The 12,958-nt window shown below is 47.0% G+C and overlaps 1 protein-coding gene across 1 annotated transcript in view; it reads left to right on the top strand.

The window, feature by feature from the left end:
- MYO10 (myosin X) overlaps window positions 1–5,398 on the top strand; it is a 261,438-nt gene extending 256,040 nt beyond the window's left edge. The window contains exons 40-42 of the mRNA XM_010858804.1: window positions 4–156; window positions 2,203–2,394; window positions 3,906–5,398. Coding sequence (XP_010857106.1) covers window positions 4–156; window positions 2,203–2,394; window positions 3,906–4,007 — 447 coding nt within the window. The 3' untranslated portion in view covers window positions 4,008–5,398. The remainder of the gene's footprint in view (window positions 1–3; window positions 157–2,202; window positions 2,395–3,905) is intronic.
- The last annotated feature ends 7,560 nt before the right edge of the window (window positions 5,399–12,958 follow it).

The raw sequence follows: 12,958 nt of genomic DNA, 5'->3' as shown, positions 1-12,958 counted from the left end.
GACATGTGGGTCAAGGAGGAGGTGTGCTCCGCGCGGGCCAGCATCCTGGACAAGTGGAAGAAGTTCCAGGGCATGAGCCAGGAGCAGGCCATGGCCAAGTACATGGCCTTGATCAAGGAGTGGCCTGGGTACGGGTCGACGCTCTTCGACGTGGAGGTGAGAGCGGGCTGCTTCTTCCTGGACCAGGTTGCACACCTGTCAGTGTGACCTCGGTCAAGGTCAAGGGGAAGGAGGACTGGGTGAAACACGTGGCTCTCTTACCCTCTGAGGTTGCGTGCATGCTAAGTCGTTCGGTCATATCAGACTCCTTGCGACCCTGTGGACTGTAGCCCGCTGGGCTCCTCTGTCCATGGATTCTCCAGGGATGAATACTGGAATGGGTTTCCATGCCCTCCTCCAGGGCTTCTTCCCCACCCAGGGATCAAACCCGTGTCTCTTATGTCTCCTGCTTTGGCAAGTGGGTTCTTTACCACTAGCGCAACCTGGGAAGCCCTGCCCTTGTAGGTTAGAGCTCCCCAGTTTTACCCTTCACACCCTCCTGTACCCACCCAAAGTATTCTTCCTCCTTTTCAGTAATTACTTGTAATGTTAGAAGCAAGTGGAAAATTAAGATATTATTTATTCTTAAGTAACTGACTCTCATTCAAGCCGTACACCCAATGAAAAAGTGCTGGTAAAAATCTGCATTAAAGTTTTTAAAAATATCTTAGCAGTATGTCCATAAAATTAGAAAATTTGGATACACTTGGATTTTAATTTTTTTTCCCATGACTATTTGTAGGGAAAAATTTATTTTACACAATTGGAATTTGGCTAAGTTTGCATCAACACAGTACTGATTCATATCCTTTTTCTTTTTTTAAGTAGACCATTTATTGGAAGAGAATTTTATTAATGATCAAGATCAAGCCTTGACAAACTGCAGCCTGAGGGCCAAATGCTGCCTGCCTTCTTTTTTTTGTAAATAAAGTTTTATTGGAATACAGCAGTGCTTTCTTTTATGTATTTTTCTCTGGCTGCTTTCAGGCTGAAATGACAGAGTTGAATAGCTGTGATCAATACCACAAAACCTAAAATGTTTGCCGTCTGTTCCTTAACAGATAAGTTTGCCAACTCTTGGTCTAGATGAGCATCTATTTTTCTTATAATCAGAGTCATTCAGCATGTTATTTGTTGACTTTTAAAGAAGGCTTTATAAAACCCTAAATATTGATCTCTATTCCATGAGTTTTCACTGGATGCCATCTTTGGGTGGATGGGTTGATTGGTTGAGTCGGTTACATTTGTTTTTAAGTCAGGTGCTTTGTACAAGTACCTTGTCTCCTGTGTCACCGATGCGTATCCCTCTTGCGTCCCATTGACTGGTGTTGTCATCCCTATATCCCAGCTCCTATCTCTCTCCACTTATGTGTGCAAAAAAGTCTGTTGGTAAACGAATGAGATCAACCACCATACACACAAAAGGCCATTGCTGCTACTTGTCACAAGATGTATTTTGCAGGAGGAGCTGAAACTGCACAGCACATATTTGGAGAATTTCCCTCTATGATCCTAGATTTTGTATTTGAAGAACAACCATCCAAAACAGGATTGACGTGGAACTAGAGATAGACAGGAATCCCCAGGTGGCATTAGTGGTAAAGAACCCCCCTGCCAGTGCAGGAGATGTAAGAGATGCCAGTTCCATCCCTGGGTAGGGAAGATCCCCTGGAGGAGGGCATGGCAACCCACTCTAGTATTCTTGGCTGGACAATCCCATGGACAGAGAAACCTGTTGGGCTACAGTGTGTAGGGCGCAAAGCGTCAGACACAGCTGAAGTCACTTAGCCTGCAGCAATAGGCTGCTTGATTTGATGGGAAATTACTGTTGAGTTTCTCGCCTATGGCCACCTTCACATAGCTAATTCACATGGCCAAGACAGTGGTGATGTTGAGAGGTGGAGAGTCCAAGCAAGATGCTGAATTTACCAGTTGGTGTTCTCCAAATGCATGGGGTTGATGAGTTGGTCAGAAATCAATCAAGGCAGTCAGAGAGTTACCATTTCTCACGTCTTGTATTTCAGTTGCCCTCTGCATAAAGACACATTGAATGTGTTCAGTACACCATGCAGAAGGCTGGGCTCAGAGCCGATCTTGTGGTTTCTGTGTCCTGTTTCTGACTTTGCTGATCTGATCTTGCCCCAACTCTTGCCCGCCCCCCAGTGCAAGGAAGGTGGCTTTCCCCAGGACCTCTGGCTGGGCGTCAGCGCCGATGCGGTCTCTGTCTACAAGCGTGGGGAGGGGAGGCCATTGGAAGTCTTCCAGTACGAACACATCCTCTCCTTCGGTGCCCCCCTGGCCAACACCTACAAGATTGTCGTCGATGAGAGAGAGCTGCTCTTTGAAACCAGTGAGGTAAGAGGCAAACCTTTCGTCCGTGGCCTTGATGAACTAGCAAGACAACATCCCAGTTCCTGATGCCTTTGACCAAATAGCTTTATTTGCATATTTCGCTCTAAGACATAGGAAAGTACAGTATGGTGGTCCCTCCTCTGCTGCAGGTTTCTCACAGGCCAAAATCTGACAGTCCCACGTTTCTTCTGTATACCTTTGCAATGGAGAAATTTGGTTTTCAGCTGTCAGGGGATTTTACCCTTGCAGGAAAAGAAGAGAAAGGGAAGTGACATAGAAATGAAGAGATTTGGTTTCCAGCTGTCAGGGGGGTCTTACCCTTGAAGGAGGAGAAAGGGAAGTGACATAGAGGTCCAAAAAATTATATATAATTTGGCAATAAAGCCTTGCGAAAATTATTAGACAAGGTGGCAGTGGATCACAGCCATGAGACTAGGGCCAGGCAGTGTCCACGGAGCAGGAGGGAGTGAGTGGCAGCCCATCCTGGGAAGAGCTAATTCTCACAATAAAAAATCACAAAACACCCCTGTATATATGCTATCCTACTCCAAAGCATAAAATGTAGTAGTAATCATGATGAGAATGCAGGAAGCCTGTTGAGGTCTCCACACAAGGAGCTGCTAACAAGCAAAGGTGAGAAATGGGCGTGAATCCCAAGTGAGGGTGAGGTGCTGGGAGGTGATCACTGGACCACAGATGTGGTGCAGGAGGTGTGCGGTGGGGTGGAAGGAGGGTCCCTGGTGCCCGGCTGCTGGGTTTGGTCAACTCCAGTAGAGAGCAGAGAACCACTGTGAGATCTTTGTGCATGGTGTGTCAGGACAGTGCTTTTACAGGGATGTCCAGTGGGATTAGAAGGAAGAGCGATCAGGAAGACGGAAGCCAGTTAGGATGTCTCTGCAGGGACCCAGGCCAGCCGTCGGGAGGAGTGGGCCGGAAAGGGGCGGCAGTGAACACACCATGAAAGAGCCCCTGCACGTGCAGAGTCTGCAGGGAGCAGAACCTGCGTGGGTGGCTCTTGGTGGGGTGGGAGGTGGTGGTCCCCATTTCCGCCCGCCGCCCCCCGGCCCTCAGTTCTGTTTCTCCAGCTGTATCATGAGATGCTGACTGGCAGGATGGGATCCAATCTTTAAAAGCTGTGATGTGGGCTCTGTTGTGTTGCCCTTATTTTCAATGGGGACAGTCATCCCAGCCCTGATCATACCAAGACCCTTAATGTGATTAGGTGGGGGGCTTTATTTTACCTGCAAAATGCGACAGTTTTACATCAGGCAACCACCAGGTGGCGCAGTGGAAGGACGAGGCCACGAGTTCGTTCTCCCCACCAGGAGCCAAAGGGCAAAAGCAGTTGAACTTTTGGCTGAATCCGTGGATTCACACGGGGCAGGTTGCTGGCTTTTGCAGGCGGGACGGACCCCCGCTTGCCCACGCTGGGCGGAGGATGTCTGATTGTTAGCCTGGGCGCCCTGGCCTTGCGGACACTTGGTGACCGTGGTCCGACTCTGCTCCCCCGGCAGGTGGTGGACGTGGCCAAGCTCATGAAAGCCTACATCAGCATGATCGTGAAGAAGCGCTACAGCACCTCTCGCTCCGTGAGCAGCCAGGGCAGCTCCAGGTGAAGGCAGCCTGAGTCCACGCGAACTCAAAACCTGCACGCGCCACCCTGCTCCTTGGCCCCCGCCGGCTCCCGCGTCTGCAGTCTGAATTGCGGCCGCCCCAGACTTTCCAGAAGCCCCTCGTTGGAGGGAGGTGTCTTGGGGGACCTTTCACCCTGTCCATTCCAGCGATCGGTGTATTCAGCTGTACCACCTTAACCCAGTGTCCAAAGCTTTACTTCTCTAGGTGACACATGCCTTAAAAAGAGAGGAAACGAAACCCACGCTGCCACCAAAGCAGCCGGAAGTGCCTTAACTCCGTGGAGCCGACATGAACCCCCCGTAACTGTGCTACTGAAGGGAGATAGATGCTCGCCCCTGCTTTACGGGAAGGCTTGCTGAGCTTGGGGTGGGGGAGGGGCGTCGATCCATCAATTCTGCACTAACCTCCCGCTGGCCTGATTTCCCCTGGGAGGGAAGGTGAGGGAGTTGGGGAGAGGGATGGAGAGAGAGCGTAAGAGGATGGTCTGTTTTAGGTGGAGAGCTGCTGGCAGCCTTCCTCACAGACGCCTATTAACTTCTTCTCTGTTTCATCTTTAACGTGCATGCGCTTGCCTGTGCACGCATGTGTTCATAAACACATCACTTTCATCATTGTTCCGCGAGCCTTGAAAGCGAAGGGAAAGAGGATGTGCAATGAATGGTGTAGCATCTGTATATTTTAATCGTTCAGAGTCCAGAGTCCTCAACTGTTACTTTGCAAGGTGGTTTTACTAACAACCCGGAATCCTGGATTTTTCCTGTCTTTGCTGTAGTTCGAAAGCCACATTTTTGACTCCAGTTTGTATTACATGTAGCAAAGTCTGCAGTCTGTGTCTGCTGTATTATAAACAGATGTGCAGCCTGCAAATAACTGTATTTATAAACCACTCTTAAACAGCTGGCTCCAAGGCTGCTTTTAGAACTGTATGAAGTCACTTTGGAGTCTTCAGTTTCTAAGAGATTTAAGTTAAAAAATGTTTCCTGGAAGGTTAGCTTGAATCACTCTGTGGATAGATTGTGACTTAACCCTGTTTGAATATGAGGGAAAGCTGTCACCTTCCTTGAAAGCAACTTGAGCAAATCTTTAAAGGACCCTGACATTCAATGCTGAGGCTTTAATAAAATACACACCTATTTTATCCCAAGTTTATAATGGTGGCCTGAACAAGGCCCCTGTAAATAAATCAGCATTTATGACCAGACAAAAGATAATCTGGTCTTGGACTTCTATTTTTATACAGAAAACTTGTAAAGACTTAGGCCAACTAAGTCTACCCACCAAGAGAAGAAACTTGCCTTATCCCTATGGATAGCCATGCGGAATCATTGTTTCTTGGCTCAAGAAAGTCTGACAATAAAAGATACTAGCTAACGTTCAGTGTCTTTTCTTTATGGGGTGGCTCTCAATACCACATGGGCTTTGTGTTTTTGTTGGGTTTTCATTTTAATGCTTAAGGCTTCAAAGGGCCAAAGCTGTGTGTTTCATGCACTTGATCATCAGGACTATATGTCAACCACGTCGTCATTTCAGCAGCTTTTTAGACACAGAGCATGACCCCAGAAAGCGGAGAAGGTAAACACCAGGTTCAGTGAAATCGCAGAAATCTGAGGACTTGAATTGCGGATGTTGGACTGTCTCCTGTAGCTGAGCCCCAAGACGCCTGATGGCGGAGCCTCTGTCCCGCCACCTGCTTGTGAGCGGAATACACAGGGAATTTGTTTAGCGACCGATTTCCCCCAAAGAACCTACACAGGCTCCTCAATCAGACGTGGCATGTGACGTCACTGGTCCCCCCAGTGTCCTTCTCATCACCTGTGTGTCCTGGAGCTGCCGCCTCCCAGGAGCGATCAGGAGGTGATCCGAAGCCAAGTGCCCCCCAGCACTTGGCCTGGAGGTGACCAAACAAAAGTGAGCTAAGACTCCGGTATTTTATTTTTGTCACTGTTTTTATTTCAGGCCCCAAGAGCAGCCGGCAGAAGTGCCTTTTCCCCTGCTGACCACTCAGGACCGCCTCTATAACTTCTCATACCCCAGAAGGGTGCCCCACGCCCCCAGTCACATAATGAGGAAGTGGGCAGAGACAGGCAAAGTGACTTGGCTGAGGCATTGCAGCGGTGCCAGACTTGGACCCAGGTCTCTCTACACAGAAGCTTTTACCCATCAATAGCTTCAATGTAACATTTTATTTAGAAGTAATTACAGATTCAAGGGAAGTTGGAATAGAAGTACAGAAAGGCCTCTACACCCTTCACCTGGGTGTCCTCAGGGGTAACATCTCGCACAATTGCAGAAAAGATCACAGCTAAGAAACTGAGTTTCCTCCACCTGCAGTTTATTCTGATTTCACCAGATTGACACGCACTCATTGTGTGTAAGGCTAATAGGTTTGTGCACGTGACCTGTGGAGTAATGTGGAGTCTCGGCTTACTACAGAGAAAGGCATCAACATGGACAACTAGTTGGACAACCTAGTTTTTTCATTTGTTCTCATTTTTAATTCTTTTAGAAGATAATACACATAGGTGGGGTTTTTCTTATTCAAACAGTGAGAGTAAAATGACTTTTCCACCCAGCTGTGATCCCCTGGTTTACCCAATTTAATTCCCCAGAAACTATTTTTACCATTTTTTAGAATGTTCTTCCAGAAATATTCCAAGCATATACTCACATAAATATTCCCAACCCTTTCCATTTTAAGAAATACACAAAAGCATAAACTCTTTCACCTTCCTTTTCTCCCAGGATATTTTAGATATGACTGTACATGGTATCTAGAGGTGCCTAGTCCTTTTTGTGTCCTAGACAGCTTTGGAGAGGAAAAAAAAGCCCACTTGATTTATCTCTAAAAATAGTTCAGAAATGTAACAAAGCAAACATTTGTGAGACTTTTTACTAAGCACCTTAAGTTGGGTCACATACATGCTTCTAGTCAAATTCTATATTTAATCTATCTCATCCATTGGGATCTTTGATATATAATAGAAATACATGTGTCCTTTGGGTATACAAATACGTGCTTTAAAGAACATAAAAATTCTGATCCACTAAACCTTATTATCTATTAATAATAGTGAACAAAACAATATATAAAACTGAAGACCTGGGTTTGATCCCTGGGTCAGGAAGATTCCCTGGAGAAGGGAATGGCAACCCACTCCAGTATTCTTGCCTGGAGAATCCCATGAACAGAGGAGCCTGGCGGGCTGCAGCCCATGGAGTCCTATAGGGACTACATGACTGAGTGACTTGCACTCACCCAAATTTAACCAGTACCTTTATGCCTGTTTTGTACAACTGACCAGAGAAACATCATGATATTTGGGAAAGCGTTGGATCTGGATTCTAAGCTTGGCATTACCATTTTCAAATCTGTAATTTTGATCTTTTAGGTCAGAGGTCTGGAAACTATAGCCCAGAGACCAACTGCTTTCTAAATAGTTATTCTAAATACTTTCTAAATAGCACATCTCTGCCTGCTGATTTGTGTGGTATCTAGAAGTGTGATTACCATTCAACAGCAGAGTTGGTGTGTTGTAACAGGAGCTCTTGCAAAGCCCAAGTATTTACATTCTGGTCCTTTGTGGAAGGAGTTTGTGGACCCCTGTTTTAAGTAATTACAGAAGTATGCTATCTCCTTTGTGACCAGCTGTTAGCTCTAGTTGGGATTTTGATTTCATATGTCAGACATAGGATAGAGTCCCTGGTTTTGGATCTGTTGCTTTGTCTTGTCCACCATATTGAATGACCTTCCTGATCGGCCCTCCTTGCATTTCTCAGCACAGATCTGGTTTCTGCCTGATCAGTCCCTAGGTTTTGACAAGAGCTTCTTCAGGACAGAAAATGTCTTCTGTCCACGTGCCCAAGAAATCCAGCATGGTGCCCTCCGGGAACGCCCCAGAAGCTGAGTTTAGCCAGACATAGTGATCAAGTCCCAGCCCCAACTCTCAAGGAGTTGTGGAGATGAGACAGATGCAGGTGAAGATGCTACGTGACCACACAAGGTGACCGCAGTGGTCAGGTGAGTTCCAGGAAATCCAGGGAGTGGTGTTCCAGGTGCCCAGAGCACGTAGGTCCATGTGACTGGGAGGGGCGTGGAGGAGCTCCCTCAAGAGTGGGGCACCTTGAGTGGGTCTTGCCCTGCGGCAGAGGGAATTCCTGGGGGGGGGGCCCTCAAGGAGCCTGAGCACAGAGCTGTAGGCATGGAGCAGGTGTCAGGACAAAGGTCAGAAGCCATGTCCTAGCTCCCCAGCCCCAGATGGCATCTTTCTTGGTCTCCATACTTCCATCTTTGGTACCCTTCACCCCATCCCCATATGCTGTTATCCACAGACAAGATGCCTGGAATGTCTTTATAAACATAAATCCAAATATGCGTGCATACTCAGTCGCTTCAGTTGTGTCCGGTGACCCTATGGACTGTGGCCCACCAGGCTCCTCTATCCATGGGATTCTCCAGGCAAGAATACTGGACTGGGTTGCCCTCCTCCAGGGGATCTTCCAAACCCAGGGATCAAATCTGAGTCCTTTAGGTCTGCATTGGCAGAGTGCCACCTGGGAAGCCCAATGCACTCTTGCACTGAAAACCCTCCTGTAACCTAACCAAAAGATGAATCTCTACTACACGCCCTGTGCTTTCTGCCCGGCTGCGTCCAGCCTTGTCTGATGCACACTCTGCCTCACCCATGTGTCAGCCCATATTGCTGGCTCCAACTCAGTGGCACATACCTCGGCCGGCTGGCCCTATTTTAATTTTGCCCCCCTTTTGTCACCCGAACTTAGAGCATTCTTCTGCCCAGCAGTGGGAAGGTGACCCTGACGTTTACTGCTGAGACCTAGTGTCTGAGTCAGGATGACAAGAGCTGTAATTCTCCAGCACTCGATGTTCTGGCAGCACTGACTTGCTGGCAGATAAATTCATCTCCGGGCTCCCCAGGGAAAACAATCCCATTTTGTAGTGTTTGCTGATTTCCAGGGTGGCAATATTCCCACTATGGCTGATTGCAAGCTCCGAGGTGACATTGCTGCACGCAGAGTGGAAACGAGATGCATAGTCGGCTCCCCAAAGCTGGTAGAAGCTGGGTCCTTACCCCCAACAGAAAAGACACATCAATAAATAATTTTTCAATAAAAAGCGGCATCTTAGAGGAAACCCTCTGAAGGAAATAAAAAGGAAGATGCTTAGAAAGCTTGCAGCATTTTGAGTGAGGGAAAGATGTGGGAAAATTAAAGATGTTTTTAAAGTATAGAGACAGTGCCTGTCTTTAGTTCACCCAGGCACCTTTACTTTTTCTTTCAGGTAATAACAGGATCAGAGTTGATGAGCAGTTTGAGACATAAACAGGGTCTACTGTCCCAGAGGCATCCAGACGTTTGTTTGGTGGGAACCAGTTGCCAGATTAGAGGTCTCCCTATTCCCTCCTGACATGCCAGGAAAGAAAATGAATAATTCCTCTAACTCTGATGTCTTGGGGGAAATGATTCTCTGTACGTTTACTTGACACTGAGGAAATTTAATAGTCCTCTTGATTAAAGATATGATAACCCCAAGAATAACACCAACCAGAACATAATTTAATTAATTTAGTGAGTATTTACTACATTCTTGCTGTTTGGATAAAAAAGCAAAACACCATCTCAGCGGGGTTTGCCAAGGAAACCCAAGAATTATCTAAATTGCTTAGAGTCTGAAAGTTGAAAGTATGAGTCACTTAGTCATGTCTGACTCTGTAACCACATGGACTGTAGCCCACCAGGCTCCTCCGTCCATGGAATTCTCCAGGCAAGAATACTGGAGTGGGTAGCCATTCTCTTCTCCAGGGGATCTTCCTGACCCAGGGATCAAACCCAGGTCTCCTGCATTGCAGGCAGATTCTTTACCATCTGAGCCAGGAGAGAAGCCCAGCCTAGCTGGAGATAAAATATATAAATACGTGAAGCCAGAAGTTGATTCTAACATATGCTGATCATTGCATATGTGTTGAAGTGTCCAGAAAACAAGAATTCGAGGAGGAAAGTTTTCAAAGGTGAATAATGAGCCAGAAAATGCAGGTTTGTGATGTATGATGTGAGCTCATGCTGGCGGGACGAGTCGTTCCTCCTCACACTCCCCTTTCACTGTGTTTTTCCCTTGACCATCTCTCTCTGATGTAACCAGTGGCATTAGTTAGCATTTGCTCAGCACATGTAATGGTTCAGGCTTGGTGTCAAGTACACAGTCCTCATCATCTCATTGTGTCCTCTCAGTGGCCGTGATGTAGATGCTGGCAAATCTATTTTATGCTGAGGACACTGGGGTGTAGAAGGTCATTTATTTAACTAGCTGTAACAGCTTTGTTGTGTAACAAGTCACTCTAGAATCCAGTGGCTAATGCAACAAGCCTTTATTGAGAGCATGATTCTATAGGGGACAGTTTCCCTGATGGGCTCACTCATGACTCTGCAAGTCAGCTGCAGCCAGTTCTCTTTGTTGATCCTGCCCTGTCTTTGTCCTGTGCCTGTGAGAGTTGGACTGTGAAGAAGGCTGAGCGCCAAAGAATTGATGCTTTTGAACTGCGGTGTTGGAGAAGACACTTGAGAGTCCCTTGGACTGCAAGGAGATCCAACCAGTCCATCCTAAAGGAGATCAGTCCTAAGTGTTCATTGGAAGGACTGATATTGAAGCTGAAACTCTAATACTTTGTCCACCTGATGCGAAAGGCTGACTCATTGGAAAAGACTGATGCTGGGAAAGATTGAAGGCAGGAGAAGGGGATGACAGAAGATGAGATGGTTGGATGGCATCACCAGCTCGATGGATGTGAGTTTGAGCATGCTCCAGGAGTTGGTGATGGACAGGGAAACCTGGCGTGCTGCAGCCCCTGGGGTTGCAAAGAGTAGGACATGACTGAGTGGCTGAACTGAGCTGAACTGGGGCCTCAGATGGGTGGTTGAGCTCTGCTCTATGGGGTCTCTTGTCTACTACTTAACTAGTGTTAGCTGATTCACAGGACATTTTGGCAAGACCTCAAGAAAACTAGCAGGCAGTCTCTTGAGACTTATGTTTAAAATAGTCACATGATTAATTCTGCCCCATTCTATTGGCTAAAGCAAAACCCAATGCCAGACCAGAGCCAAGAGATGAGGGAACAAACTCCATGGCTTGATGGAAGTTGCTGCCAAGTCGCTCAGTCAGAGTGGGGAGAATTGTAGCCATTTTTGTAATCTGCCTTGCTGGCTGAAAAATCATAAAACTACAATGGACAGAGAATTCAAACCTGGGTTCATGTGAAATCTTGCTCGTATCACAAAGCTATATTAAAATCCAAATACTTCCTCTCTGTTTCTTCATAAGGCCACCCCCATCCTAGGGGGCACAGTCTGCTAGCATCCCACCAACGGCTTCCTCTGGATAGCTAAGCACTCTTAATGTACACAGACACACATGCCCACATTACTCCCTCCAAGTATCTGTTCATGTTCTTCCCTTGCCTGAAACGCCCTTTCTCCCCTTGCATCTTTTCTTCATCTTTGGCAACCTGGTTTAGATGTCAATTCCTTCACAAAGCTGCCTGTTGCAGAGATGGCTAACCATCCACCAGGCATCTATCCATTCTCTCCTTTTACCTTATAGTAAAAGAATTCCCCTAAGCTTTAGCTTGCAACAGATACTCAGCTACAGAATACATTTCCCAGCCTCCCTTGCAGCTTAGTGTGTGTGTGTGTGTGGTAGTTTTAAAATATGCTGCAACTTCCTCATACCCAGACCATAAAAAGGTCAGGTCTCACCTTGTGAATAAAGGACCAGCCATGGTGACTCTAGACTTCCCTGGTGGCTCAGCAGCAAAGAATCCGCCTGCAATGCAGGGGTCACAGGAGACTTGAGTTTGATCCCTGGGTCAGGAAGATTCCCTGGGAAAGGAAATGGCAACCCACTCCCATAACCTTGCCTGGGAAATCCCATGGACAGAGGAGCCTGGCAGGCTACAGTCCATGGGTCCCAAAGAGACATGACTGAGCGACTAAATACCAGTTTAGTGACTCCACTTCTAATAAACGGGATGTGGTGGAAGTGATCCTGCCCAGCTTACAAGCAAGGTCAGCAAAGGTGGCCTATCTTCATCTGCTCTCTTGGGAACCACACCTTAAATGCTCTGAACTGACAGGAAGTCCCCCTAACCTGAAGCAGCAGTGCTGAAAAGATTATGTCAGGAGGTCACGTAGAGATGGACAAGCCCGAGTGGACCATCACCCACTGTTGCTCCCGTAAGTCTCAACCATAATGTGTGAGGGTCTTTAGATCATCTCAGCCACTAACTTATTTTTACTTTTTTTAAACAGGTTTTTTTTTTATTTTATTTATTTTTGGCTGCTTTGGGTCTTCATTGTTGTTTCGTAGGCTTTTCTCTAGTTCCGGCAACCGTGGGCTACTCTTCATGGCGGTACCCCAGCTTCTCACTGTGATGGCTTCTCTTGTTGCAGAGCACAGGCTCTAGGCACTTGGGCTTCAGTAGTTGCAGAGCACGGGCTCAGTAGTTGTGGCTCACGGGCTTAGTTGCTTGGGAGCATGTGGGATATTCCCAGATCAGGGATCGAACCCGGGTCTCCTGCATTGGCAGGCGGATTCCTACTGCTCCTCCACTAGGGAAGTCCCTCAGCCACTAACTTTAAATCCCCCTTCATGCAAAATCCACTCCCTCCCTCTCCAGACCCATCAAAGTCTTATCTATTGAGGCATCAAGTTCAGGCTTGAGGCCTAAGACCTTGTCATCTAAATCAAGCTCCACTGTGAATGAGGCTCCTTGGTTGTGGTCCCCAGATACAGCTCATTGATTAAAGTCTTGTTGATTGGAAGGTCTCTGCACTAAAGAGACAAGTTTTCTATGCTCCCATACCATAATGGGACTGGCAAAAGATAACAGCTGTGGACATTAATTTTTAAAGGGCGAAGGTAGGA

The sequence above is a fragment of the Bison bison genome, unplaced genomic scaffold (assembly GCF_000754665.1).
Source record: "Bison bison bison isolate TAMUID 2011002044 unplaced genomic scaffold, Bison_UMD1.0 scf7180017864440, whole genome shotgun sequence".
Lineage (NCBI taxonomy): Eukaryota > Metazoa > Chordata > Mammalia > Artiodactyla > Bovidae > Bison > Bison bison.
The sequence above is the reverse complement of the archived record's forward strand: the minus strand, read 5'-3'. Positions and strand labels throughout refer to the sequence as shown.